Below are 25,488 nucleotides of genomic sequence, written 5' to 3' on the forward strand. Positions count from 1 at the left end.
TTTGTGATAGTTTGGGAGTGAAATTTCACTCCCAAAAATTTAGAGTGTAAGAAGCTGAAATCATAACACAATACTAATATAACATAAAGGCATGTAACAGAGTAGTTGCGGCAAAATTATCCCCACTCCTTCTATTTTTTCTGACTTCTGCGGCGTAAATCCCAGCGCGACGTATTTGGCGGACTTACCCTAATTTAAGTATATGTCTTTATTGTTAAACGTTTTTTAGAAACAATTTGAATTTGTCATTAGAACTTATTTATTTAACATTGAAAATGACCTAGTTGATGGTTGAAACGTCTGTTGTTTTATATAATTTTAAGAATTATTAAATGTGATAGCAACCAATAAGCCGCTGTTGCTATTAGCCCCTTTTCTATTACATATTTGATTATATGTGAAAACTAACTGATTTCATCGGAATTCATTTTTCCATATAATTAGTGCGGAGTCTTTTTATACATTAAAAAATAATAGGTATATACCAGACTCATTCAATAAAACGCTTAAACACGCATAATTTATTTTTGATGTAGATTCATCATACTGAAGAAGCTGATTAAAATCCGTAAAGAGTGTAAGAGTATACGTTAATATGAACGTTGCTTATTTGAAACTAACCACAGAAATGGATTTATTTACATTTTGTGTGATATGGGAATTAAAAGTAATAAAATATTATATAACTCAAAGAATTATATTAATCTCTTTAATATCTGACAGTGTAACTTAATTCATATAATTATATGCAGCATGTTATACCAATTGAATATCTTCCAATCGATACTTCTATTAGTTAATTTAATGCCCGTTTCTACCACTGTAGGTCAACTTTAATCTCGGTCTAACTTACTCTGTTCATCTTTTTTTAATTCTTAGAAAGGACGAAAAGTAAATTGAACCGAGATTAAAGTTAATCTACGTTATTAAATTTATAATGTGTGTTAGATTATACACATTTGAGTTATTTTTAATCATTTTTATAGGTCGCCACTGCTTCTGTCCAACATGTCGTTAATTCGACTAAAACAATGGACTTGAACAGTTAAATTCAAGAAAATATATTTTTTATTTAAATTTTTTAATTTATTATTTATCAGGCGTTATAGTACGGACGATGTTTACTTTGAAACTAATCACAGAAACGGATTGATTTACATTTTGATACAGATGAAAGTTATAAAAATGTTATTTAAAGATTAAAAATGTTACTCAAGGGATTGGGTTAGGGGTCTTGTTGGCACAGTTTTTACAATTTCGGCATTAGATTTTTTAAACAATTAATTATATTAGAGTAAAGCCCCCTATTATGAGATAGGCACTTAATATTAGATAGCGGCGTTTCCGCTAAACTAATAAACGCTATCTATTGGTTCCACTATGAACTTATTACTCTTGGATTGAAAACTATTTAGTGGAGAGTTCATTATTAGATCATGCCTGTAGTCGTTGTAAAAAAAGATTTTAAAATTTGGATGTTTTCAAGTTTCGTTGAGATGAACCTTTAAATCTTGTTTATTATTTAAAAAGTAAATAAATTTTTCATGTAGTGATAGAGTAAGATCGTACTAATAGAAAAATACGGGATATGTTGAATTGTTTAATTACAGACTGTTAGTTAGATTTGATGATCGTAAAACCGTAAGGCATGGAAATCGTAATATGAGATACCTAGGGTATTTTTAATATGAAATAACCTATGCTTCTAAGTCATAGTGAAAATTGTTGCTGAAGTATAAATGTTATTGTATAATAATAAAAAAGACAATCGGAATGAACATCGAGTGCCTATTTCTGCGATGCTTGGTTTCAACTACCTGAAGACGAGTTCTACAGGTACAATGCATCACCTACTCATTTTGCGTCATGCGCACTGGCTGTGTTTGTATCTTAGAAACATTAAATAAAATTTTTTAATTGCAATATGACTGAATATGATGTACTTTGCGTTTTATTATCGATTTCTTGCATCTCATATTAGGAGCACAATTTTTTTACTTTGCGATTTGCTCACTTTTTACATTTCTTTAATTTATAAAAAAAATAAAATTTTAATTAAATTTCACATAACATTATCTTAAAGCTTATTAAATTCCCTTCAAAATGTGTTGTGTGTGTGTGTGTGTGTGTGTTGACTTATTATTTTTTTAATTCTGCCCATAGATTTTTAGCATTTACCCAAAATAAACTCGGTCTCTCATTACTCTAATAGGGGCTTTTCCCCTATAATTAAAATATATCAGTATGGTAGAGAGAATCTTTCTCTACATTTTTACACCAGTAATAGTCCTATACACTGTATAGTTTCTTTGCAATAAATGAAATACAGAAATGCTGCATTGTAACTTGCTCCGAAATGTGGGATAAATTGATACATATCACAGTATAAATTGCTTCTATGATCAACTCTACATTGAATTAACAAAAACATAATAGAAAAGTAATAGAAATAAAAATTAGATAGTAGATATGTACTTTTTAGTAAAAATTATATCTTTCAAAGTTATTTTGTATTGATCAAATAGCAAAATGTTGCTACAGAAAATAAGTGTGTAAATTATTTTAATTCTACCTCATTTTAATATAGAAATATTAAATATAAAGCGTTTTGTCAGAGTTAAATTATAATTAAATGTTCACACGTGCGGTACAGCGAATTAATCTAACCTTTTCTTATGATATGAGCCAAAACATCCCATTCCTGCACACGTCCGATGTTAATTATTTTCATTATAACAAATTACCATTGTTACTCAAATAACGTATTGTATACTAACAAACACTTTTCTTTTAACTAATAATACATCGCATAGATTTGTTTTCACAAGCCGAAGGACATTAATATGAAATTATGAAATGCTAAAAAATTTACTTGTCCGCTTTTGAATCAGACTTTTTTCTTTTTCTATTGTAATACTGGTTTTATTAAAATGAAACTTATAGGGAGAAGTGTGTGTACCTATGTTGTAAAAGAAATATTTTGCGATAACTGTTCCATTGCTTCCTTTTTCATAAATACATAAACGGATGCCTATTTGCTTCTTATGCCAACGAGCTCCGGTCTTTCCTACATTGTTCCTTTGATATCTACATAACAGTATATATCGTATTGGTGGAAACAGGCATGATTAAGATAAACTAATGTCGTATGATTTTTTGACTACTCTCGCTCGATCAATACGTCGCTGCTATTCGAATATTACAGTATACTCGCCTTCACTATTGATAAACACACAGACACACAGAGTTGTGTTTCAGGACATGTCGCTTTCTGCACGTTATCTGTTTTTATTGAAGCGCGAGTGGATCATTTTAACGTTGAAATTATGCAGTCTCATTCGCGGCTTGATAAAGAACCGAGCATATGAATGTTGGCTCTACAACAGTAGTTTTCCCGATTCCATTAATAGTTCTCGACCGCGTTGTTCTACGTCGCGAACTCTTCGCGGAGCAGTCATTCCAGGCGGACGTATTATCGCGCTATAGAAAGCCACTACTGTTCACATTTTATTAAACAAAAATAATTAACATTCGATACGAAAATTACAGTAATCGAATATGGATACTGATCGCGAGCTCACATTACATGAATTTTCATCGTGACGGTTGTAAGGAAAATTCATGACGCGCTGATTATATCTATACCTGGATGATTGAAAAGCCATTTCTATCATTAAATTGCACTATTCAATTTCTACTCTATCTATTAATTTCTAATCTATCTATTAATTTCCATTATTCAATTTCTGGTATCAATTTCTAGTATCAATTTCTATCCGTAATTCAATATTTAACTTGTTTTAATCGCAATGATATCATTTAGATCTATACTAAGAGAAAAGCGTTTGGTATTTATGACTATAATTGCATGATAGAATAACTATGATTAGAGAAGTTCCATTTTTATTGCACTGTTAGTTATTAAAGGAGTAATAATAACCTAATTTCTTAAGTTAAATAACATTTTGTGTTATTTTAACTTCCACGTGTGTCAATATAAATTTATTTCTATTATTTTTATTTTAAAATAAACACCGTTCATATTAATGTATGCACTTAATAAATAATAAGTGAATTTTAATTAAAATTTAATACATTTTTTTGAGTTTAATTGTTTAACTCCTTTGTTTTAGTAAATTAATGACATATTGAGTAGAAGCAGTGGCAATCTATAGAAATGATTAAAAATAATTTAAATTAAATTAAATTTGACATTATGAATTTAATAAGTTAGTAATAATAATTGTCTTTATAGAGTTCCATATAAATATAGATAAATAATTATTGTTAAAGAAATATATATATATATGTAGTTGCATCCGGAAACGGACTATAATTTATAGTTCAATATGGATCGGTTATATACCGTCGGCGTAATACTTCATATCTAATGCAAATGTATTCAACGGAGAATTTCTCGAGAAACACCGAGTTCCATTTGTAGGCGCCATCAGCCGTCAGTTATTTTCCTGAAAATCGATGTTTCATGACTCGAGATCAGAGACATATACGTGTCAGCGCCGAGTTTCGAGACTTACACAAGTAAATCCTAATCATTGTTCAGCCTGACACGTAATTGTTAGCGGCAGCAAGGTCTAATCATCATTCGCAGAACGGAAACCTTCCGATGCCGTGTCCTCGTCCGATTCTCGAATGTAAGAGGAATTCTCAAAGTAACGGAGAGTGCTCGTCGTCAAGCTTTTACGCGGGCAAGTAGATCATAAGGATTTATGTGGGATTAACGGTAGAATTACAGTCGTCGCGCGTATGTACTGAAATCAAGAGTCTTATTCGCGCGAGTCTTCCGTCTTCTAATTATTCCTCTATGAAATTTTCATTCATTCTCTTGAAATAGACATTGCGATGTCCGCGTCGCTCAGGCATGTATTTCGTTACTGAAAGAATTTTTGCAGTTGCATTTTTTCGCGCGAAGAAATAGTCAATTTTCTCGTCAGTGATTCGAGTAATTAAATCTGATAGACTTCTCTCGAAAAGGAGTGGCATATTCAAGTATAATCGGTTATACTTAATAAGGTCCACCTACGTGACCGTCGGATCGCGAGTTTTCAAGAATGCGATGACGACGAACGATTATTATTGAGAAGCTGTGTAACGATTGTGATCTCAGAAATGATGATTTGTCCGTAAGAACTATTTACTCCAATAGAAATTTTATTGTTATTTTCTTTCTCATTCATCGGTTCATCAATCAATTTTCTTAACAAATTGAATTACTAAAATATTGCAAATTGGGAAGTTGTGATAAATAACGATCATCCATCACGTTAAATAAAAGTCGGCTTTGCGAATTTATTGAAGGATTTATCATGAAAACTTCATTCATCGACGTTTGCGGAGGGAACTGAAATCTCTTTTCTCTCTTTCCCTTTCTCTCTCTTCGTATAAAAATATATACATATATCCAAACCGTAGATAAAAAGTTGGATAACTTCGCTTATCGACTGGTGTCAAATAATAACTCCGTTTCTGTGCCACACTGTCCGTCGTGGAGAGTTTTACGCCTGTTTCACACCGTTCATTTTTCCAATGAACCGTTTACACATTGATTCGGCGCCAGAGACAAATTGTTTACATAGTCCGATGGCTTTAAGCTTTGGGCTTGCTCATCTCGCTACATGCTCACGCAGCGCGTCAATGTCCTTTCAATTGAAATTATTGACGGAAAAGTATCCCGTCCTTTAGCCTTATCAGGCGTTGAACCGCGATGTCGCAAATGTGTAATAAATAACTTACCCTCGCTACCTCCCTCTGCCTTCTTCCACGATGATTTATTTCTTTAAGATTGCTACCGCCAGACAATTTGCGATTAGTGTAGCCTGTTTATTGTAACATTCTCACAATGGTGTTTAAAAAATATGGAATTACATTAAAAATTATTCATTGATATTAACTCGGTTAATAAATACGCAAGGAATCTCGTAAGGTACATATATATATATATATATATATATAATAAGATAAATGAAAGTTTGCATTTTTAAATAAAACGATATAGTATTAATTTTTCCAAAAATTTCCATTGCTATGTTCTTTTATTCTATTTACTTTTTCTGTTTTTATTTTGTCTTATATATTTTCCTTTTTGTTATATTAAAAATTCTATAGAATCTTTAAACCGTTTGATTAATTTCGAGTAAAATTGTTGCCCTAGAATCGTCCATTTACACTTCTGACCTATTTACATTCGGGTGCAAAAAGTTTTCAGTCGCGGAGATAATACTTAAAAAGATAACAGTATTTATCTCGTTTATTTCTTTTGGTGGGCATGTGCAGGTCGGTGTTAATGACGAGAATCAGCAAAGCGTTTGTTGAAACCGATGAAAAATGACGACCTGTCTTCTTCGATGGTTACAAAAAGCACGCGGGTCTTTTTCGAGATTCCTACCCGACCCAGTTTCCATGCCGAAGCTGTGCTTGCGTCACTGGAAATTATATCGTGTATAAGGGACTCTCCCTTCCCTCGTAATCTCGTGGAGCCGATCCGTAAATGAATTGTTAATCGAAGGAATTAAACCGAATAACGCCGGATTAAAATTGGAGCTCGCGTGGGTGTGCATTTAAACTTGCAATTTATTAACAATAATTGCGAAGCGCGTCAATAATTCGTCGTCCCAAGTATTAATATATTTATGTGAATTTCTCTCTTATCGTATAAGTCTTGTTAGAAACTCTCTATTTTGTGAGAGGAAACAGATAATTTTCAGCGAAGCTAAATTAACGACTGAAGCAACACTTTCGATACGATTAAAGCACAGACTGTTTTACGACTATTTGATCTCGTATTCCACTGAAAACGAGACGTTCCTTTCACTAGAATAATTACCCAAATGGTTTATCAGCAGACTCCTGTCGTCAAAGCAGCTGTTTTCGCGGATTTAAACTGCATCACTCTTCTGCGTTATCACTTACAAGGCGAGAAATCATCATAAGCAGAGAAAAAACTGTCTTAAAGTACCTCATTTAAAATTCTAATTTCTAATCAAACATATAATACGCTTATTATTATAATATTTTAGTGATTCACAATTTAATATACTGGTTTTGAAAACAATGTTACGCCATTATTATATGCGAACTATAACTCTAGAGAAAAAATACATATTTTGATGAATTCGAGATAGATGTATTATTTTACGAAAACATTAATTTGAGCTGCAGTGAAAAAATAACCTCGGTGGTTTGATGGCTTAGGACGCTAGTACGGAATACAAGAGATCCGGGTTCAAGTCCCGACCGAGGTAATATTTTTCGCAATAAATTTATGAACAATTTCAACATATTAACATCTTTATAATATGATGTTTGATGGTGGCATCAAATTATTAAATTGTTTGTCAATTTAATTCGCGATTACTAGAGTAGTTTTAATTGCGTTTATAGTCCGGAAAAACAATTTGGCGCGCAGTTCTAAAAAGATTACATTGAGAAGAAAATGCTGTTGATTCAATTAAAGTCGATATTACGGGCTGTCACTAACATAAGTAATTTTAATTCATGTTAGTGACAGCCCTAATATAGACTTTAATTGAATCAACAGCATTTTTTTCTCAGTGTACAGTATGATATATATGCAAGTACATATATGGTGTATATTAGTAATTCAAGATTGAATTATTTAAAGCAATGAAGATCCAGCTTCAACCGTAATAGGCATTTTTCTAGTATTGATTGTGTTTCTCACATATGCGGTCTAAAATAAAGAAATATTGAATATCTTAATATTGAAAAAATAATATTGCGTGTAGGTCCCGACTCCTAGTTCGGCGTGACATTTTTATCAGAAAAAAAGTCAGTATGGAAATTGGATCGAATAGTGTCCAAGTAATAAACGTACGCGGCGCATCTGGGACGCTCACGCTGTCTACATATTTGATTAGACGCGCTTATCTCTTCTTTATTAAAAAAAAATTCTCTCAGAAGGCTAGTTGTAGTAGCTTCGTACACGAGCCTCTTCCGTAACAGCGCAACGAATCTACGTTTGTCCAAGGGTGCGTACTGCCGGGTCTCGCCGCGGCCATTTACGTAATTGCAGTGTGGAGTTATGCATTTTCAACCGAAACCGCGATGTGCCTCCACTTCGGCTCGCGCAGAAACGATGAAAATGGAAGCTGGGAGCGCGTCGACGTGTATCTTGGTTTTACGTTACTGTGACAAAGTGTCGCACACGCGGAAGCGCGGCTAAGTGGGTCAGTGGGCCAAGCGCAGCTGCAACAGCCACCTTCGTATTGAATTGCATCTATATCTACGTCTACATCTGCACACAAACGCAAAGATGCTGTCTTCCGATGATCCCCTCGTTGGAGAGTTGCATGTTGCGGGTATTTGATATTTATGAGCTAACGTGAATCAAGCAAAAACTTTTCCACGAGAGGCACGTGCGGATATAAAATTGCGATGCGCGAACACGGCTTGCCATATTCTGTCTTCCAGATCAAATTTAATCCTTCAATCAATAAATTATAGCGTCAGCAATAATGTCGCGCCAAATGCAATTTTTCAGTTTCAGTACAGTTGATATCGTTTAATGATCGGTGATATAAATTTAATAAAACCACTTCGCTTCTTTAATTTACAAAAGGTTAAATTTCTTATATTCTTGTCGGAATATATTATAAAATTGTCTTGTCGTTAAAAGCGATAATGAATCCATTTTCAACTCATTGAAATAATGGATTAACTTCTTTGAAAAATTATGATCTATAGATAAGAACTCTTTTGTGCAAACTGTCGTACGGGTTTTTTGTCCTAACCTTAGACAGTATCACAATGGCTGCGTTCAGCAGAAAAAGCAGCTTTGCAACTGTTGTAAAATTCTCTGATATGATTGGTTTTGCTCTCAGTTCCTCATTAGATCTAAATGTATAAACCAATCATATTGAAGAATTTTACAATATTTGCAAAGCTGCTTTTTCTGCTGAACGCAGCCAATGTCTGCATTACAACAAGCGGAAACGGAGCGCTTTGTTCGCGCTTTTTTTTGTTGCTACGCGCAGATAGATATTGCACTTTTACGCGTCTCTGGATAGAAATAAAACTCACTTACTGTTTGGAGATACATACCCATGGGACGTGAACTTTATATTGCATTGCAAATTCGCGAGCGTACAACACACAGATTTATCAAAAATTCATGTCCATTCCGTTCAAAAGCCGCTTATATTTGTGCTGGTTTGATGAACTTTTATTTGTTGCTCCGTACAAAGCGGAAGTTGCATCAACATTCTCGCTATAAATTTGATTGAACCAAGAAGTTTAGCAGTCTCTTGAGATAATTTTTTAGATATCATTTTATTTACCATTTTTGTTGGACTCGCACACACGTTCACTTTATTTTAAAGCTACAATTTTCATCATAAATATGATATCGAGAGAGTGATTCGAGTGGATGTAATTCGTCGTTTAGAAAGCAATTGGAATACACCATCTGCGCTTTCTCTCGATTGTTTTAAACGAAAGCGGATGTATTTTTTCCGCAGATTCGTTGTGGTCGACACGAGCATTGATTGAAACGCGAATAAAAGAACAGCATGCGCGCGGATTGTTTCCGTTGTAAAATGAATACCTTGCTCGCGAAATACTTTCGAACGAATACTCTCGAGAAAATGAGGGAGTCCATTCGAAGGTGCGAGATCGCGCGTGGAAATTATCGCTGAAATGACGGTACCGGTCATTCAACTGGTAAGCTTTTTCCAAGCGGAACTCACTCGGTTTTTTTTTATAGGATTCTAATCGCTATTAATGTTGTAAATTGTGAGAAAAAGTCGGCCTTTCGCACGATTTACTTGTACTGTTTGAAGAACTCTCTTCACCTATTTTTTTCCTATCCGGGGCAATGGTTTTCCAAGTAGAAGCATAAGAACGTGTAAATTCATGTATGTCCGTATAAGTATTAGAATTACCAGACTGAATCATATTCATTTCGCAAACAGATAATAATGACATGACAGAGTGGTTATTTACTTAAGGATATATTGCACGTATTTTTAAATGCAAAAATTACGAAAAATTTATAGACTTTTATATTGTATTTGTGTGTGTGAAAGTAACGAAAAAGTTTGGCGGTGATTTAAAATGTGGATAAATAATTATTTCAATAAAACGAAGCATGCTTTTAAAAACTAATTGACATAAAATGAGAAAGTTTTTATTTAAAATATGAAATTGTATTGTTAAATATAAATATTAACCTTATTGAACTTGTTTCATACGTATGCAATTTTTATTTTTCCAATTCCAGTCACTTTTTGCAGAAATTATACACCTGATACATCCTTAATAAATCAATGGATTTGTTTCCGGATTATTTAAATACATATAGCATACTGTGTGTGTTTTCATGTATTATACTAATTGATTAATCAAGAATCTCATATGATTTCAGCCTGCAGGACTTAAATTTCAATCTTTTACGATAAATTATGTTCATCGAACAAAAAGAGTTTTTTGGTTAAAAATCTGACGCGTGGCGCAGTTAACGAGCGTTAATGCAAATTATGTCATGGGAATTATACAGATGTTTAATAAGCCGTCCATTCAATATAACGGTCTTTACGTCATTTATTTGATGGTACGTTGACTCGAGCGGATATTGATACTTTCACCGTGAATCTGTTGCCGCGATAGAAGCGTGAGCGTGCGTACACGCGCAGGTGAATCACGTTTCCTGAGCCGCCGCTCGCGCTCGCACGCGTGCACAGCTCGCACGTTTCGAAGGCAAGAGTCAGCCGGGCGTGACCGGCTTGGAGAGAAACGCGAGATATGCGTAAATATGCGTAATAGTGGATTTGCCATTCGAGAATTTAAGCTTGTATTTTACAACAGTAAATTAAGCCGTACAATGCTGATCAAAGCGCGCGTTGCTTAATGACTTTTGAAATTGATTTAAATTTCAAACGCGCGGGGATACGGGATTTTGCTCCACGCTATGCGAAATTGCAACGAAAAATGTATAAATTATGGAGGAAGGAAAAGCGAGGTCATGCGCCCTTAAACAGGGAATTAACAAGATCAAAGAAGCGTATTTTAAAATTGTCGCCGTTCCACAGAGGTTTGTCTGTTAATGTTGTCTTACTTCATTTAGCTATTTATCGGAAATTGTAATACACACATACTCTGAGGTACGATTTAATTTTTTAACTTTCCGATTCGCTGCAGTTTGCCACGGCAATACATCATTGTTACAATTTCCACGGAATAATTAAATACTCGTGGACGCAACGAATAAAACACTGTAGAGGGAATTGAAATCAATTTCTATATATTTCTTCTTTACTTAATTAATTAATTGATTCGCCTCCAGAGTTTTTCGCTTGACAAAATTGGCTTCATCTTTTTATTAGAAGTTCAATTATCACGCGACGTTGTTAATCATTTGTTAATCGTTTGTTAATCGTTTATTGTTCTTATAATTAACTATGTCGCGACACATTGACGATGACGAATCCATTTCGATTTATCCAGTACGATGGAACAAAGATGAACAAAGTGAAGAAGTAGCGCTCGTCATTTTCCTTTTAAAGGTACTTTTCTCATGACGTGACTTGACGAGTGTGCGAGCATTCGCGTTACTTTTACGACTGTTGAATAAATTCGTCGTATGTATTCCCACGGCTCTGCATCAGCACAGCGAATAGAACTGAGTCGGCCTACGTATGTTTCTACGCAAATCGATGAATAGCTTTATACGGTCATTCCAATTCTACTGTCTGCATCAAAGGATAAACTTAATTTATTCAATTTAGTTTTAAAAAAAGAATGAATTTAAAAGAAGATAGTGAAATAAATCAAATAACAAATAGTACAGCACTCTTAGTTTTTTAAAAGACAATACAAAGTATAGGGCATATATAAGAGTCAATATAATTAATTGTAAATGCAAGAACTATAATATGATATATAAAATGTATAAAAAAAATTCTATAAATAACACATTGTAAAATACATTACATAACACATTGTAAAACACATTACATAATACATTGTAAAACACATTACATTACATGTTTGGCTCTTGGATTGAGCCATCCTCAGGTAAAACAAAATTCACAACCTTAAAATTTATTTCCATCGTTATTATAAAAAAATCGTGATGAAAGTTATTCAATTTATATAGCGATATTGATGAATGCCTCACGGAGACCATGAATTACTTGCAAGCGGTTTACTGATCGATTGTTCGGAATTTCATGATATTCTAATTAAAGAAACATATTTGTTAACCAATAAATAAAAATAAAAAATAAAAAATTAAATTAAAATTTGAATAAAATAAAAATCTGTTGAAATGTTATCTACTTTTAAAATTCTGTAAGAACCAAGCAAAAACATCATCTCAATAAAACACTCACCAACGTGATCGTGTAAAATATAAGAGGTAGTATAACCGTCAGATAGTAATAATACGTAATACACAGTCACTATATTAAAACTTGATAATCAATACAGATCGAATCTTCCAGAAAGAATAGTGAAATAAATTTAATAATTTAGTTTATGTAAAATAATTAACAATGTAGTGATTAAAAATCGATTTGCACTGATACTCTAATAGTTTAATTTCTTGCATCGCAATTATCTTATTCTATTATGTACACTGTTAAATTTATAATATCAGATTATACCCAATGTGAGTTATTTTTAATTACAGATTAAAATTATTTTTATTTACAGATTTTAATTTGTTTATCAGTATCATTAAGATGCTTATGAGCATAAAAATTATTAAATTGCTAGACAATTTAATTTGTATTAGTACTAATAGTTTTGTCGGTACAGCGTTTCAAATCTGAAAAATCAATTCGGCGCGCAATTTGGCAGGATTTGATACGTGGTATATAAATTTACACCGAATTAAGTATTTAAGCACTAAAGATTCAGCTTCGACCGTTAAAAGCTTTATTTCCTATTAGTTGTGTATTCACATGTATGATCCAATAGGATTCTTATTGTTTTATTTTTAATTATTTCTATAATGAAAAAAAACGTACTAAATTTTAATAAATATTGGTTTGAATAGTATTAACTAAATATTTACTGGATGTAAACATATATTTATTTGGTACAAGAATTGTTAATTTGATTTAAGTATAAATTTTTTTTTACTAGTATTTATTGTATGTAAATATTTAATACTATTTAAATAAATACTCATTAAAATTTCATAATTTTTTTTTCAGTGTATAAATCGCCACTGCTCCTACTTAACATGTCGTTAATTTATACAATACAGTTAAACAATTCAAGAAATATATTAAATTTGACAAAAATTTACTTTATTATTTACTAATTGTAAGTGCAAAGGTTAATATGAACACTGTTTATTTCAAAATAATTCAAAGCAATTCCATATAAATGAGTTAATTAGATGCGGTTATCTTTTTAATCACACGTTTTAAAATAATACATTTGACACGCTTGGAAATTAAAAGCATTAATATATTATACAATTTAAGAAATATTGTTTTATAAATTTGATCTTTTAATATTCAATGTATAGTTCTAAATAATCTAAATGCTGTAGTCTGGTGTAATTTTTATTATTTTAATTTGAGTCGGGAGAGAAGATTTGGAGAGGAAGTAATGGAGGGTAATTTTATACAAGGCAGGAAGGAAAAACGCGAGCGCTTTAGAATCTTCATCCCTCGCGAAATACCGTCGTCGTCTCTGTACTTATATTCGTGCGAAGCTTCGTGATCCTTATTTTGCGGAAAGAGCGAAAGCTCTTAGCGAACTTTCGACCGAAAACGGCCGTCTTCCGCGCTCTTCAGCCACAATAGACGGATCTCCCTTTGCCCGCCGCGCCGTGGACATTATTTTCTTCTAACCGAACGAATAGGGCATCTCCCGGAGAACGGTTTTACCGTTGGACGTTCCAGTTTCTTGAATCTATCGCAAATTATAAGATAGCATTCGGTCTATGTTCAGCAATCGTATCGTTGATAATTGTACGCGCAATTGCTTGCACATACGAGCGGCGGAATCGTGGCCGTAAACTAACGTACTTATGTTTTTGTTTTCTCTGCAAGGCCGAGTTATGCGGGCGCGATGAAGAATGATTACGCGAAGAATGATTGCCGCCACGATGCACCACGAAACGTAAATTTCGAGATATTGACGTTTCGGTTATTCACCTCGACACAATGGTTTCTGGCGCTTTTATTTTGTCAGTTCAGTTTGACAGCCCGCATCGAAATTCAGCTAAATAATTAACGAGCAAAATGAAACTGTTTGATCTGCGTGCTTTACATATTTTTCGTTAGTTGAAAAAACTGATGGTAATAGAATAATAGCGATAAATTTTGCAAAAGCCGGTTATTAACTTGTTAGTAATGCATTTAAGAATTCTGATTTATGCGAATTGTCTTTGTGAACATATTAATGCGATTTTAATTAAAATATACTTTGCGCGCGCGCGCGAGAGAGAAAGAGAGAGAGCACGTTAAATTTGGTTATGACACTTTAATTATTATACGAATATTTTATCTGTCAATTAATAGCACATGTATTCACGTACACGAGCAAAAGTTACGAGATTTAATTATATAATTAATGAACTTATATACGATCGCATTGTACGTTACAGCGCCCTACGAGGGTGGAATATGGAAGGTGAGGGTTCATCTGCCGGAGCACTACCCTTTCAAATCACCTTCGATCGGTTTCATGAACAAGGTCTACCATCCCAACATTGACGAAGTCTCGGGCACGGTGTGTCTAGACGTTATAAACCAGGCTTGGACTGCCCTTTACGGTACGTATTCATTTAGCCGCGTAAAACCGTGCTCGACCAGTCTGTAAATAGCGCACGAGTATCCGCGCAATTTTCATTTAGCCGTCTACTTAACCTTTTCATTACAAGTAACTTAATTTAGACTTCGCTTTGAGAGTTACGTGAAAGTTGCATGCTTTCCAGTCGTACATATATATATAGTATATATCTTGTATTTATTACGAGTCGGGCTTTGTCGAACAACGTGTTGAGGAACGACCTTTAACTCTAATTGGTAATTGGCTCCGAATTTTCCTTAATTGGTATTCGTATGGTAAAACTAAATTAATGCAGTTTTGTTTAAAGTTAACGTAACCCACGTAATTAATGAATGATTTTTCATTTTGAAAGTTAAAATCCGAGGAATAGGATTATATTATTTAAAGTTATGTAAGGTTGTGAAAAACATATATTTAACATATATGTAAACAATTTTTAACAATGTTTGGTGCGTAATTGAAAAATATGTCCGAGTCCACTGGGATCCGCGAATGCTAATTAGAGTTAATATCTGTCGAAAGAGAAGAGACTACTAACGACATTTTTGCATTATTTGGTTGTTTCAGACTTGTCAAATATTTTCGAGTCTTTCCTGCCTCAGTTGTTAACATATCCCAATCCAATCGATCCCTTGAACGGCGATGCTGCCGCGATGTATCTTCACAAACCCGAAGAGTACAAGAAGAAGGTGGCGGGTGAGTATGTTACATCAGGCTTAATAAGTATACCCCTTAAACGAGGCACAGTTAGAACGAAGACGGTGGATCATTACAAGATCAGCCGTCAATCGATCCGTGTCTCTCTCTTAAAGTAAAACTTCCCCTGTCGTAGTTGCTTCCGTTTCGCGTGTGTGTACGCTTGAAACATCATTATCGTCGCAATGTAATTTCCCGTTTCTGACTTCTCGGCAGATTACGTGAGGAAGTACGCGACGGAGGAGGCGCTGAGGGACCAGGAGAACGGCGGCACCGGCAACGGGATGTCCTCCGACAGCGAGTCGTCGATGAGCGACTTCAGCGAGGACGAGGCGCAGGACATGGAGTTGTAACCAAATATATTACCATCCGCGCGTACCCATATCCTTAATCATCTCGATTCCCTGTAAGATCCCCGATCGCTCGTCCTACTACCAAATAGATGCTTACACCCGAGACTCCGAGTCTCACTTCTGGTGACGGCGACGAGATCCCCTTTACTACTCGTCGCTGCTCTCGTCGCTCGTCGCTCGTACATATACCGAGGGGTTGGTGATCGACCATCCCTGGCACGACGAGAGTGAAAGTGACGGAGACGAACGAGGTAAAAACGGAGAATCGCCGCGCTCTTCTCATCGAGCGCATCTCGAGGGGCGTTTTCTATCACGACAGCGATGTCTCTCACGGTCGTCCAAGCTCTTGCTTGAGAGAGTTAATCCGTTAATTATTCGCTGCGTTTAATTGTCATATTCATGATGACGACGACGATGATGATGATCATAACGTGCACATTAACGAACGAGACGTTGGCACAAATGAAACTCGCAATCTTTGTAAACGTCATGAGAGTCGAGGCTCTTATTTTTCAGTGTGAAGAAGAGAAAAAGGAAGGGTATGAAACGAAAAGACAGAGAGGACCATCGTTGGTATTTACGGGTTATTCATTGATCGACGCAATATCGATTTTCGGCCGGTGCTTCTACTGCGTATATATATCTATGATGCGTTTTTCTATGATGAACAGCGAAACAATAACGTATCGTGCGACGGATAGAGCTATATCTAATATATATTATTCGGCTATTCTCGATTTCTGAAATTCTCTCGCCCTTGTTTGTTCTTTCTTCCAAGCACCCATAGGTGCGTTTGTCGTTGTTATTCGAAAACATGTGATCGAGAATGAAGCAGCAGAGAGATGCATAAAAATTTTAACGACGAATTGACTAATCTGGCATACAGCGATCGCATCGTCTCTCTACCAACTAACGACTCCTTTGCTGCTATCTTAGACTGTGTTAGCATACAAAAATTTTAACGACGAATTGACTAATCTGGCATACAGCGATCGCATCGTTTCTCTACCAACTAACGACTCCTTTGCTGCTATCTTAGACTGTGTTAGCATCTATTTAGAAAATTATTTTAACATTCGAAATCGCTATCAATCGTCATTCTTCTCATTTTTATCTGAAGAGTACGCTAAATATTGCTTAGTTAAAAGTAAAAAACAAACAGAGTTTGTCTCTACGACCTTTTCTTTTTCTCGGTTGATTATAAAAACCGGTGCCTATGTCACGCGTCAGTTTCAGATTTCTTTTGTTTAAAATAATAGTGAGACACGCAAAAATGTGATGGAGTATGGGTACTAGCACCGTCTTCCTTTTTCCTGCCATCACTATTCCCAAACGTTTCCCCCGTAGGGCTGCGCATCAGCGACCGATCGCCACGTCGTCGTCGGCCGCGGGGAAAAGATCGAATCTACTACACAAACGGCCGCACGCGAACGACGTCGAGACGACGGAGCCGCTAGCCAAGACTGCGCGATTGTGGAATCACCCCGGGAGAATGAGTGCAAACGAGACTCTGAATATGTTTCAAGCAACCTCGACGTCCTGTCTCGAACTGTGCGCATCGGGCGGACAAAGTGCGGATGCAAGCTACAGGACTATCATCACCGTGTGTCTATCCTTTGGAAGTGAATGTAGATTTAGTTGATCCCGGTGGGTACGGATAAGACGCAAGCTACAGGACTGTCATCACCGTGTGTCTATCCTTTGGAAGTGAATGTAGATTTAGTTGATCCCGGTGGGTACGGATCGGACGCGATTTAATATTCGCTCGCGGAAAATTTCAAGTCAATTTGTACTATTTTAATCTCATTGTTATTCGACTCATTATAGATTTCATTATATAGAATATAGATTATTGTTATTAAGAGGAGGACGTATATTAAATTGAATTGGTTTGTTACAATGTTTGATAAGTCAATTTGTACTATTTTAATCTCATTGTTATTCGACTCATTATAGATTTCATTATATAGATTATTGTTATTAAGAGGAGGACGTATATTAAATTGAATTGGTTTGTTACAATGTTTGAGAGATGCTTTGCTTTTCTAGAAGTGAAACTGGAAATATCCTTGCGTTTAAAGAAAGAAAAAGAAAGAACAACTATCCTTACTTAATTAATCATTACTTCCATCCGCTAATGCACAGTTTTAAGTTTATTTTGAATATTAAAACTAAAGAAAATGAAATCAAAAAACTCAGGGAATTTCCGTTTGAGAAACAAAAACTATGATTGTATTATCGCTGAAATAAGCAAAACGTAAATTCGAATACAAAAAACTAAAGAAAATGAAATCAAAGAACTCAGGGAATTTCTGTTTGAGAAACAAAAACTATGATTGTATTATCGCTGAAATAAGCAAAACGTAAATTCGAATACACGAATGGAAAGCGCGAGGAAAGGACTACATTTATTTTTATGATTGACGATATATCAGCGAGTTTAAATTTTCAAAAAGAACCAAGTAGATTAAAGAATTGTTTGGCAAAGTGTAGGAAAACTGTAAATTTATAAAATATAAAATTGTATAAACTTTAGTGCACAATAATCTTCGATCAATAGTATCTCGTTTCAAATATATCTCCCTCCTTTGCATGATTTACATGTATGCAATGCGATTTATAACTGTACGTAAGTATAAACATTATATTTCAGTGCCTTCTCAGGCAAAAAAGCGTGCCTTATTATATGGGTCTCTGGTAAAGAATTTCATTGGAATATATGAGTGAATACGACGAGCATTTAGCGTTAACGGATCTTTGGACGAAATTAATTATGCTTAAAGCATTGCAAATTAATACTGAATGTGTTTTAAGAAACTAGAGATAAACATCGATTACTAGGCTTCAATAATTCCTTGATAATTGAAAGATATATAAGACATCAACGGAAAAGACAGATATGTAAGAAAGCGTGAAAAATTTCAACGATCAATCCAATTGTTTATCTTGAGAATTTTGAACAGATATGACGCCGAATTGATACAACAATATCGTAATGTCGCTATAACTACGTTGCGTAGGCGCACCGGTCGTAAATGCAGCAACTACAGTAATCAAATTCAGAATGTAAATAGCAAAACAAAAGTTACGATTTTTTAGCTAATATATTGTATATTTATACAATTTTGTTGCGCACACTCTCGCAACTTTTATTTCGTCTGGCGATGAAGCTGATCCAGGTTTTTAACGTATTATGCAACAGTTCTGCGCTTACCTTTTTTTTAAAGAACGTTGTTTTATACGATATATAATTTATATGTAGAGATATTCACGCTTTACATTATTACGTTATTATTTAAGACGAACTTTCATGGACATGGCCTGTTTCCCAGCGAATCCATTCCGTTGACGACATGTACTGCAATGTATTTACCGTTTCGAGAAGTTATGCTATTAAGACTAACAATAAGTGAAATCAGTACAGTTTTCGCGTAACTTACCAGAAGCAATGCCGTTTTTATGTTTCTATATTTTTTTCTCGTGCAATTATATAAAGCGATATGTTTCAAAATCCGTCAGTTGCTCTTTGTCATATTTTTCGTAATGTTCATCTATTGGCTTCGTTATTGTTATAATCTCAGTGGTTTTTGAAACTCGGTGTGCAATCAACAAAGTATGATATGTGCGTCACTTGAATGTACGTCAAGACAAATGTACAGTTTATTTAGAATACTTAGAATTATCTCAGCTGTACTTAGAAAAAGAGAAATAGCAAATTCTGCTATTCTTTTATTCGCACTGTATCTCTCACAGGAACGCGTGTCTTTTCTATTTTATTTCTGTAAGTTAGCACAGTATGTAGCTTTAACGCGTCTAATGTCTCGTCGGCACTGTACTTTTAGACTTCGTTCATTCAAAACCAAAAATCATCATATTAGAATGTGCGTTTCCCATGGAACCGTGTCGATTGAGTTTGAAGTCGTGCTCTCAGATCTCACATCGTTGCTAATTATATATGTAACATATAGAATTATTGACTAGTTATACGCATATATATATATATGTATATATACGTATATATTATGTATATGGTTTTACTAACGAATTGTTTAACTAAGCGAAGAAGAATAATTTTAATAATCATTTTTTATATTTTTTTTTGCAAGTGTTGTTTGTTCCTCCTGTCAACTGATAACTTATCGCGTCTCCGTTTCGACTTTTGGGATTGTTTTTTAGTATTTCCTGTTCAGTGCGCGCGCGCACACGCTCATTATTATAACGAAGATGAAAAATTTTCCATAATATGTGTAAATTGATATTGAATTATTATCGGATTAATGCTTAGATTAATGTTAACTAATATTTCGTTTTATGATGCGAAGATCCATTGCCTCTATTGTGTTCAAAACCTTTTTGTAACATTGAATAATACGTCTGAAGGCATATTTTTATATATGTATTGCAATGATATAATATAGCGATAGTTGCATGTTCTTTATCCTACGTCGGGTTCCATCGCCATTTAATTTTCCCCTCTGTGATCATAAATAATGGATAATCAATTATTTTTATAATCGTGAGCAACCTGTCTCATACAAAACGATTAGAGTCTCGCGTATAATAAGATGCATTGCTTATGTCGTTCCTTTAATTCCATAAGATACGTCGCATGTTTTCCGAGTAATTGTACATTTAAAGGATGCAAAGGAGTCGTTACGTAACACGAGAAACACATAATTTATATAGTGATAATTATAAGATGTAGAGAATTGAAACGAGAGAATTTGAAACTACGATTATTGTGATTGATTGGTTCTGTGCCGTAACATAATCTGTGTTTTTAGTGTTCCACCGTAAATCTTATTCGCGAAGATGTAAGTATATTTATGGATGACAATTCCGATACAGAGAAAGAGGGTAAGCTGTCGACGGGCGATGCCACGTGTTTGTCAAAATTTATGTCAACAATTTGTGATCAAAGGGCGAGGGATTCGTTTTTGCCCAATTCAGTTTGATTAAACGACTTATATATGTATATCTACATACACACACATTCACGTAGCATGCAATGTCAAACACGTTCCAAACGAAACTGTTAATTTCGTGCCACGATATACGGTGTACATGATCCACTGGACTTTTGCGAGAATCATATTCGGAGTTGTAACTTCAACGTACAAAAAAAGAAGGAAGAGGAAAAGCAGATACACTCGGAGCCGAGATTTAGTCCAAGATTTTCATTCTACGTAAATTATAATTCTGTCGTGTTACGTTCTTTGAAATGTCGAAATTGGGAGATGGAAGTAGGTAGAGTGGTCATTATCAAAGATACTCTTTAAACCCGCTTAAGTATATAGCAGGCGCGTGACGTGAATAAAGAAGATGATGAACGGCTGCTATTCCTGTTCCGCCGGCGGAGCACGTATCTTGATTTGACATCGTGTTTTTCTCGCGAGGTAAACGTTGAATTAGATAATTGAGAGGGAAACGTACTCTCTTCACCTTCAGATGTTTTAATCAGGACAGGGAGACAGCAATATTTTTGCTACTCGTTCGTAATTATATATCATCGATGTTAGCGAGCATGCCGACGACGGCACGAGCGTCAGACGCGTTTGCAATAATGGTTGATTAACAAAGTAATAAGGAGGATACAATCGTTATATCAATCGTACGATCGAAACTAGTCGCCCGACAACGACGATACAGTTGTGCTTGCGGAATATGCATTTCGATATAGTTTGGCAAATTCGTTTTACAACTCGATCGCGCGACAGCGATCCGTTTACTTGCTACCTTATCCAACTGAAAATCGAACAAGCCCTAATCTCCTAACTTAGATCCAGCGATAAAAATGACTTGGGTCCAGTTTCACAACTCACGGTTAACTCTTAACCGAGGTTCAACTTATTTCTCATCTTTTTCCAATTCTAGAATTGAAAAGAGATAATGAATAAGTTGAACCTCGCGGTTAAGAGTTAACAGTCAGTTGTGAAACTGGGCCTTAGCCGTGTGCATATTTGCAAACTAGATAGTGAACGCCGACATTGTCACGGGACGACAGTAATCGAGCAATGCAGCAAACGCGAATAAAACAATAGCTGATATTTATCGGTCTAGTAATTTAACCGCACTCTAGACGTTCTTATTCTGCAGCACATCCGGGAATGTAATTAACAATATTAAAGAAACTATTAATTTCAGTGGTACTTTCGTTACTTTTGCTTTAGACAATGTCGACGTTCGCAATGGACAGATTTTCGCGTGTGTTATTACTGCTTTATATTACTCAGCGATTGTGCGAGAACGTTTTCTAAACCGTTTCCATGTAGATAAGCGAGGCCAATTTTCTACCGCGTCTGAGAAAAATAAATAATCCCGATGAGAATTTTGCGTAATCACGCAAAGTGAGAATTACTCCGTCGCGAAGAAACAGAATTGTAAACGCAAAAAATAAAATTACGATGTTAAATTAAGTGCAATTTGTGACGCGAGAGGAGGACATATTCTCTCGAATGAAAAGTTTACGCTCGCTTATGCATCTGGAAATGATAAGGATTTAATATTTCGACTATATATGGCGATAGAGAGGCTGAAAGAGATGAAAAGGCAGGAGCATAAAAGGAAGAGACGTTTTCTTAACGGCCCGCATTACGATGTGCGTGCAAGTTTTTTTAATTATTCAAGCAAAAATTAGAAACAAGATAATACGGTATTTTCATACACAGTAAAAAATTTTGTGTTAAATTTAACACATTTTATATTTCCCAAATTTTTGTGTTAATTTAACATAAGATGAATATGTTAGAAAATAATACAAATATTATTGTGTAAAAAATTAACACAAGAAGCTAATACTTTGACACAATTTAAAAGTAAAAGTAAATTTTATGTTAAATTGACACATTTATAATGTTAAATTTAACTGAAATTAGATGATATTTTTACATTTTTAATTTAGGCGATACCTCTGTGATATTTAACATATGCAATATATAGATTTAACTCATTTAACAAATATTTACCGTTACAAAGAGAAAATAACACAAAATATTTGTACCTTTTTACATATAAAATATGTAACTAGCTGTACAGAACATATTTCTTCAGTAAAACTAACATTTATAATATATTAAATTAACACATATTTTATTCATTTATTTTTACAATTTATGTTTTAAAACCGCATTATTTGTTTACTTATCTATAAATTGTGTTATTTTAATATCGAGAAATGTTAAATTTATAATATAATGTCATTGTATTATTTAAATATTTTGTGTTAAATTAAAATTTAATATTTCTTTAATATTATTAAGTCAACATTCGGACATATTAAAAATTCAACACAAAAATTTTTTAACAAGGATTCGTTTTAACATAAATACAAAATGTTTTTTACTGTGTAGAAACTATATTAAACGCAAATGTGAGAAAAATACTAGAAAACGATTAATTCGCCAAACGACTAATTAAAATGATTGGAGAATAATTAACTTGAAAATGGAATTTATTTATTTATATTGCTAGAAAATGAATTGTGGGATAATTTATTAAAAGTTCTATTTACGTATATTGGGTTAGACATTTTATCATGGTTATCGTAATAAGAGTATTACTTAAAAAATATCAATTTCGAAAATGACAACTGCGAATTACTTTAGAGAAAACGTCGCTTAGTGCGTGCTGCGAAGAAATCAGGAGACTGAAGGACGCAGCAATGCTCGCGATCCTCCAATCGACCGCTTTTACGCAGTGTGACAGATTTTTTCGATAATAGATGTCGATATCGCCGGTAGACCCTTTTCAAACATAACACATGTAGCGACGTATAAAATGCTAAGGAGTTGTACTAACTCTCTCGTGGACGACGATCGTCATTAACTCTGCAGTAACGTTACGTTTTCCCCAGTGGTTCCTAGTCACTGCCATACTTATTAATGACGATATCATGAAGAGCGTGACCGGAGAGCTGCTAAAGGAAATTTTTGCCGAACAATATATCGAAAAGTTACAAAAAAGAGCAAATAACCTCATAATGTGTTCGCGTTATTAGCTGCTGAAAGCTCTCAAGAAAAATTGGCACAAAGACTGCTGTACTGCAGGGTTTACGGGGAATCGACGAGATATTCGTTAATTAACACTGGCAAAGTAAAGCTTTATAAACTAACGTAGTGATGATGATAATGATGACGATAAAGTTCAGAACACTCGTTCGGAGGATTTGTTCGGGAACCGTTTCTATGTTCCATGTACAATCGTGAAGATCGAATTATTGGTGTCTGTAGAGGTACATATATTTTCTTACGGTATATGGTAATTAGCTGCGCTGCTTCGGCTCGTGAAGGACCCGTTATCCTTGAATTGGTCAACGATGAAACGGAGAAAAATCGAGCGGGATTTCTAAAATGGTCGCATTAATAACGTAACGTAATGTAATGTACAATAAAATTGTTTGACTAAGGCATATTTAATTCCGCTGTATTTAGTTATCTCAATGTATTGTCAAAAGCTTTGTAAAATGATAATTATTTGCATTCGTAATGAGTTGGAATAATTCACAGAAATGCATAATGTATTTTCCTATTAAAATTCAGAATTTACAGAATAGGTTAATAATGAGAAGTAAAATATTTAGATAATATACATATGATCCAAAAATATGATACGAGATTAAATAAGATGTTTACAAAATTAATTTTACCTTTATATATTCTTTATTCTTATATGAGAGTGTTCTTAATATAACATTTTCAATTGACTGCAAATTTAGAAATCATTAGTTTTGAAAGTGAAATTATGATATAAGTAATAACGAATGAAAAATTCTCGCTTGACTTCTATTGCGATTGTATTATGTAACAACTTTAGACAGTATAGGTCCAACTTTATCGAAGAATAAAAAAGTGATACATTTTTCTGAACTTTCGCGCTATATGCAGATTCAGAAAAATAATTCTAAAGGACGAATTTAAGGGAACGGGCACCTCACTACAGCTAGATGTAAAGTTTCCTTAGGTACCTATTGTTTCAATGTATGAATCGTCTATGTAAAATGCTGGTACTGTTAGCAAAAAGAAGAAGAAAGCTATGTCAACGATAAGTACGTCGAGAGGGAAGAATTACTTTCGAATGATCCGGCCTTTTCGAAAGAAAAAAAAAAGCAAAAGAGAAAACGGAGGTGAGACAGAAATAATTCGACGATCTGGCGTGTCTTTTACCAGATTTCCCGAATCTGACCAATCACACAGAACGTCTTTCTAGTTAGCACGTGATGACGATGATTACGAACTTGCTGAATCCACGTTTTCATGGTTCGTGAACACAATAAAACAATGACAAACAATGAACATTACGCTATTACAAATATTTATTATAAATAAGATATAACAAATATAAATATAAATATATATATATATATATATATTATATTGAATTAACGATGATTGAACAAGATGCAATTTTTTGGTACAATAAAACAAAAAGAACCAATACTGTGTGACTGTATTTTATTGAATAATCCACGTACCTATACTTTTTATGTTGATTATATATATCGCGTTTAACATTTTATAATAACTCATTTATATGATCATCTAACTTACTTTCTACCACTACTAGTACCAACTGTTGTAGAAAGATGCATTTGTCTTCGTGACATTCCAGTATGCTGCTGTTACGTCCAAACCCTTGGAAAAATTTTTAATTGTTA

The 25,488-nt window shown here is 34.2% G+C and overlaps 2 protein-coding genes and 2 long non-coding RNA genes across 4 annotated transcripts in view; all 4 read left to right on the forward strand.

Moving 5' to 3' along the window:
• Nucleotides 1–16,755, forward strand: part of UbcE2H (ubiquitin conjugating enzyme E2H) — a 63,518-nt gene extending 46,763 nt beyond the window's left edge. Inside the window, exons 4-6 of the mRNA XM_018517704.1 lie at nucleotides 14,603–14,770; nucleotides 15,355–15,483; nucleotides 15,700–16,755. Of these exons, the coding sequence (XP_018373206.1) occupies nucleotides 14,603–14,770; nucleotides 15,355–15,483; nucleotides 15,700–15,836 (434 nt within the window). The 3' untranslated portion in view covers nucleotides 15,837–16,755. The remainder of the gene's footprint in view (nucleotides 1–14,602; nucleotides 14,771–15,354; nucleotides 15,484–15,699) is intronic.
• Nucleotides 16,756–16,841: 86 nt separating this feature from the next.
• LOC108767708 (uncharacterized) lies at nucleotides 16,842–17,683 on the forward strand. The gene is made up of 2 exons (XM_018517706.1): nucleotides 16,842–17,416; nucleotides 17,497–17,683. Exons 1-2 carry the CDS (start codon nucleotides 17,122–17,124, stop codon nucleotides 17,592–17,594), a joined length of 393 nt encoding a protein of 130 aa, XP_018373208.1. The 5' UTR covers nucleotides 16,842–17,121; the 3' UTR covers nucleotides 17,595–17,683.
• A 66-nt stretch (nucleotides 17,684–17,749) lies between these two features.
• LOC108767695 (uncharacterized) lies at nucleotides 17,750–18,814 on the forward strand. The gene is made up of 2 exons (XR_001940448.1): nucleotides 17,750–18,093; nucleotides 18,194–18,814. It is a non-coding gene; the product is annotated as an uncharacterized LOC108767695 (long non-coding RNA).
• A 1,157-nt stretch (nucleotides 18,815–19,971) lies between these two features.
• On the forward strand, nucleotides 19,972–22,463 carry LOC108767693 (uncharacterized). The gene is made up of 2 exons (XR_001940447.1): nucleotides 19,972–21,639; nucleotides 21,785–22,463. It is a non-coding gene; the product is annotated as an uncharacterized LOC108767693 (long non-coding RNA).
• Nucleotides 22,464–25,488: the final 3,025 nt, after the last annotated feature.

Source organism: Trachymyrmex cornetzi, unplaced genomic scaffold (genome assembly GCF_001594075.2).
Source record: "Trachymyrmex cornetzi isolate Tcor2-1 unplaced genomic scaffold, Tcor1.1 scaffold719, whole genome shotgun sequence".
Lineage (NCBI taxonomy): Eukaryota > Metazoa > Arthropoda > Insecta > Hymenoptera > Formicidae > Trachymyrmex > Trachymyrmex cornetzi.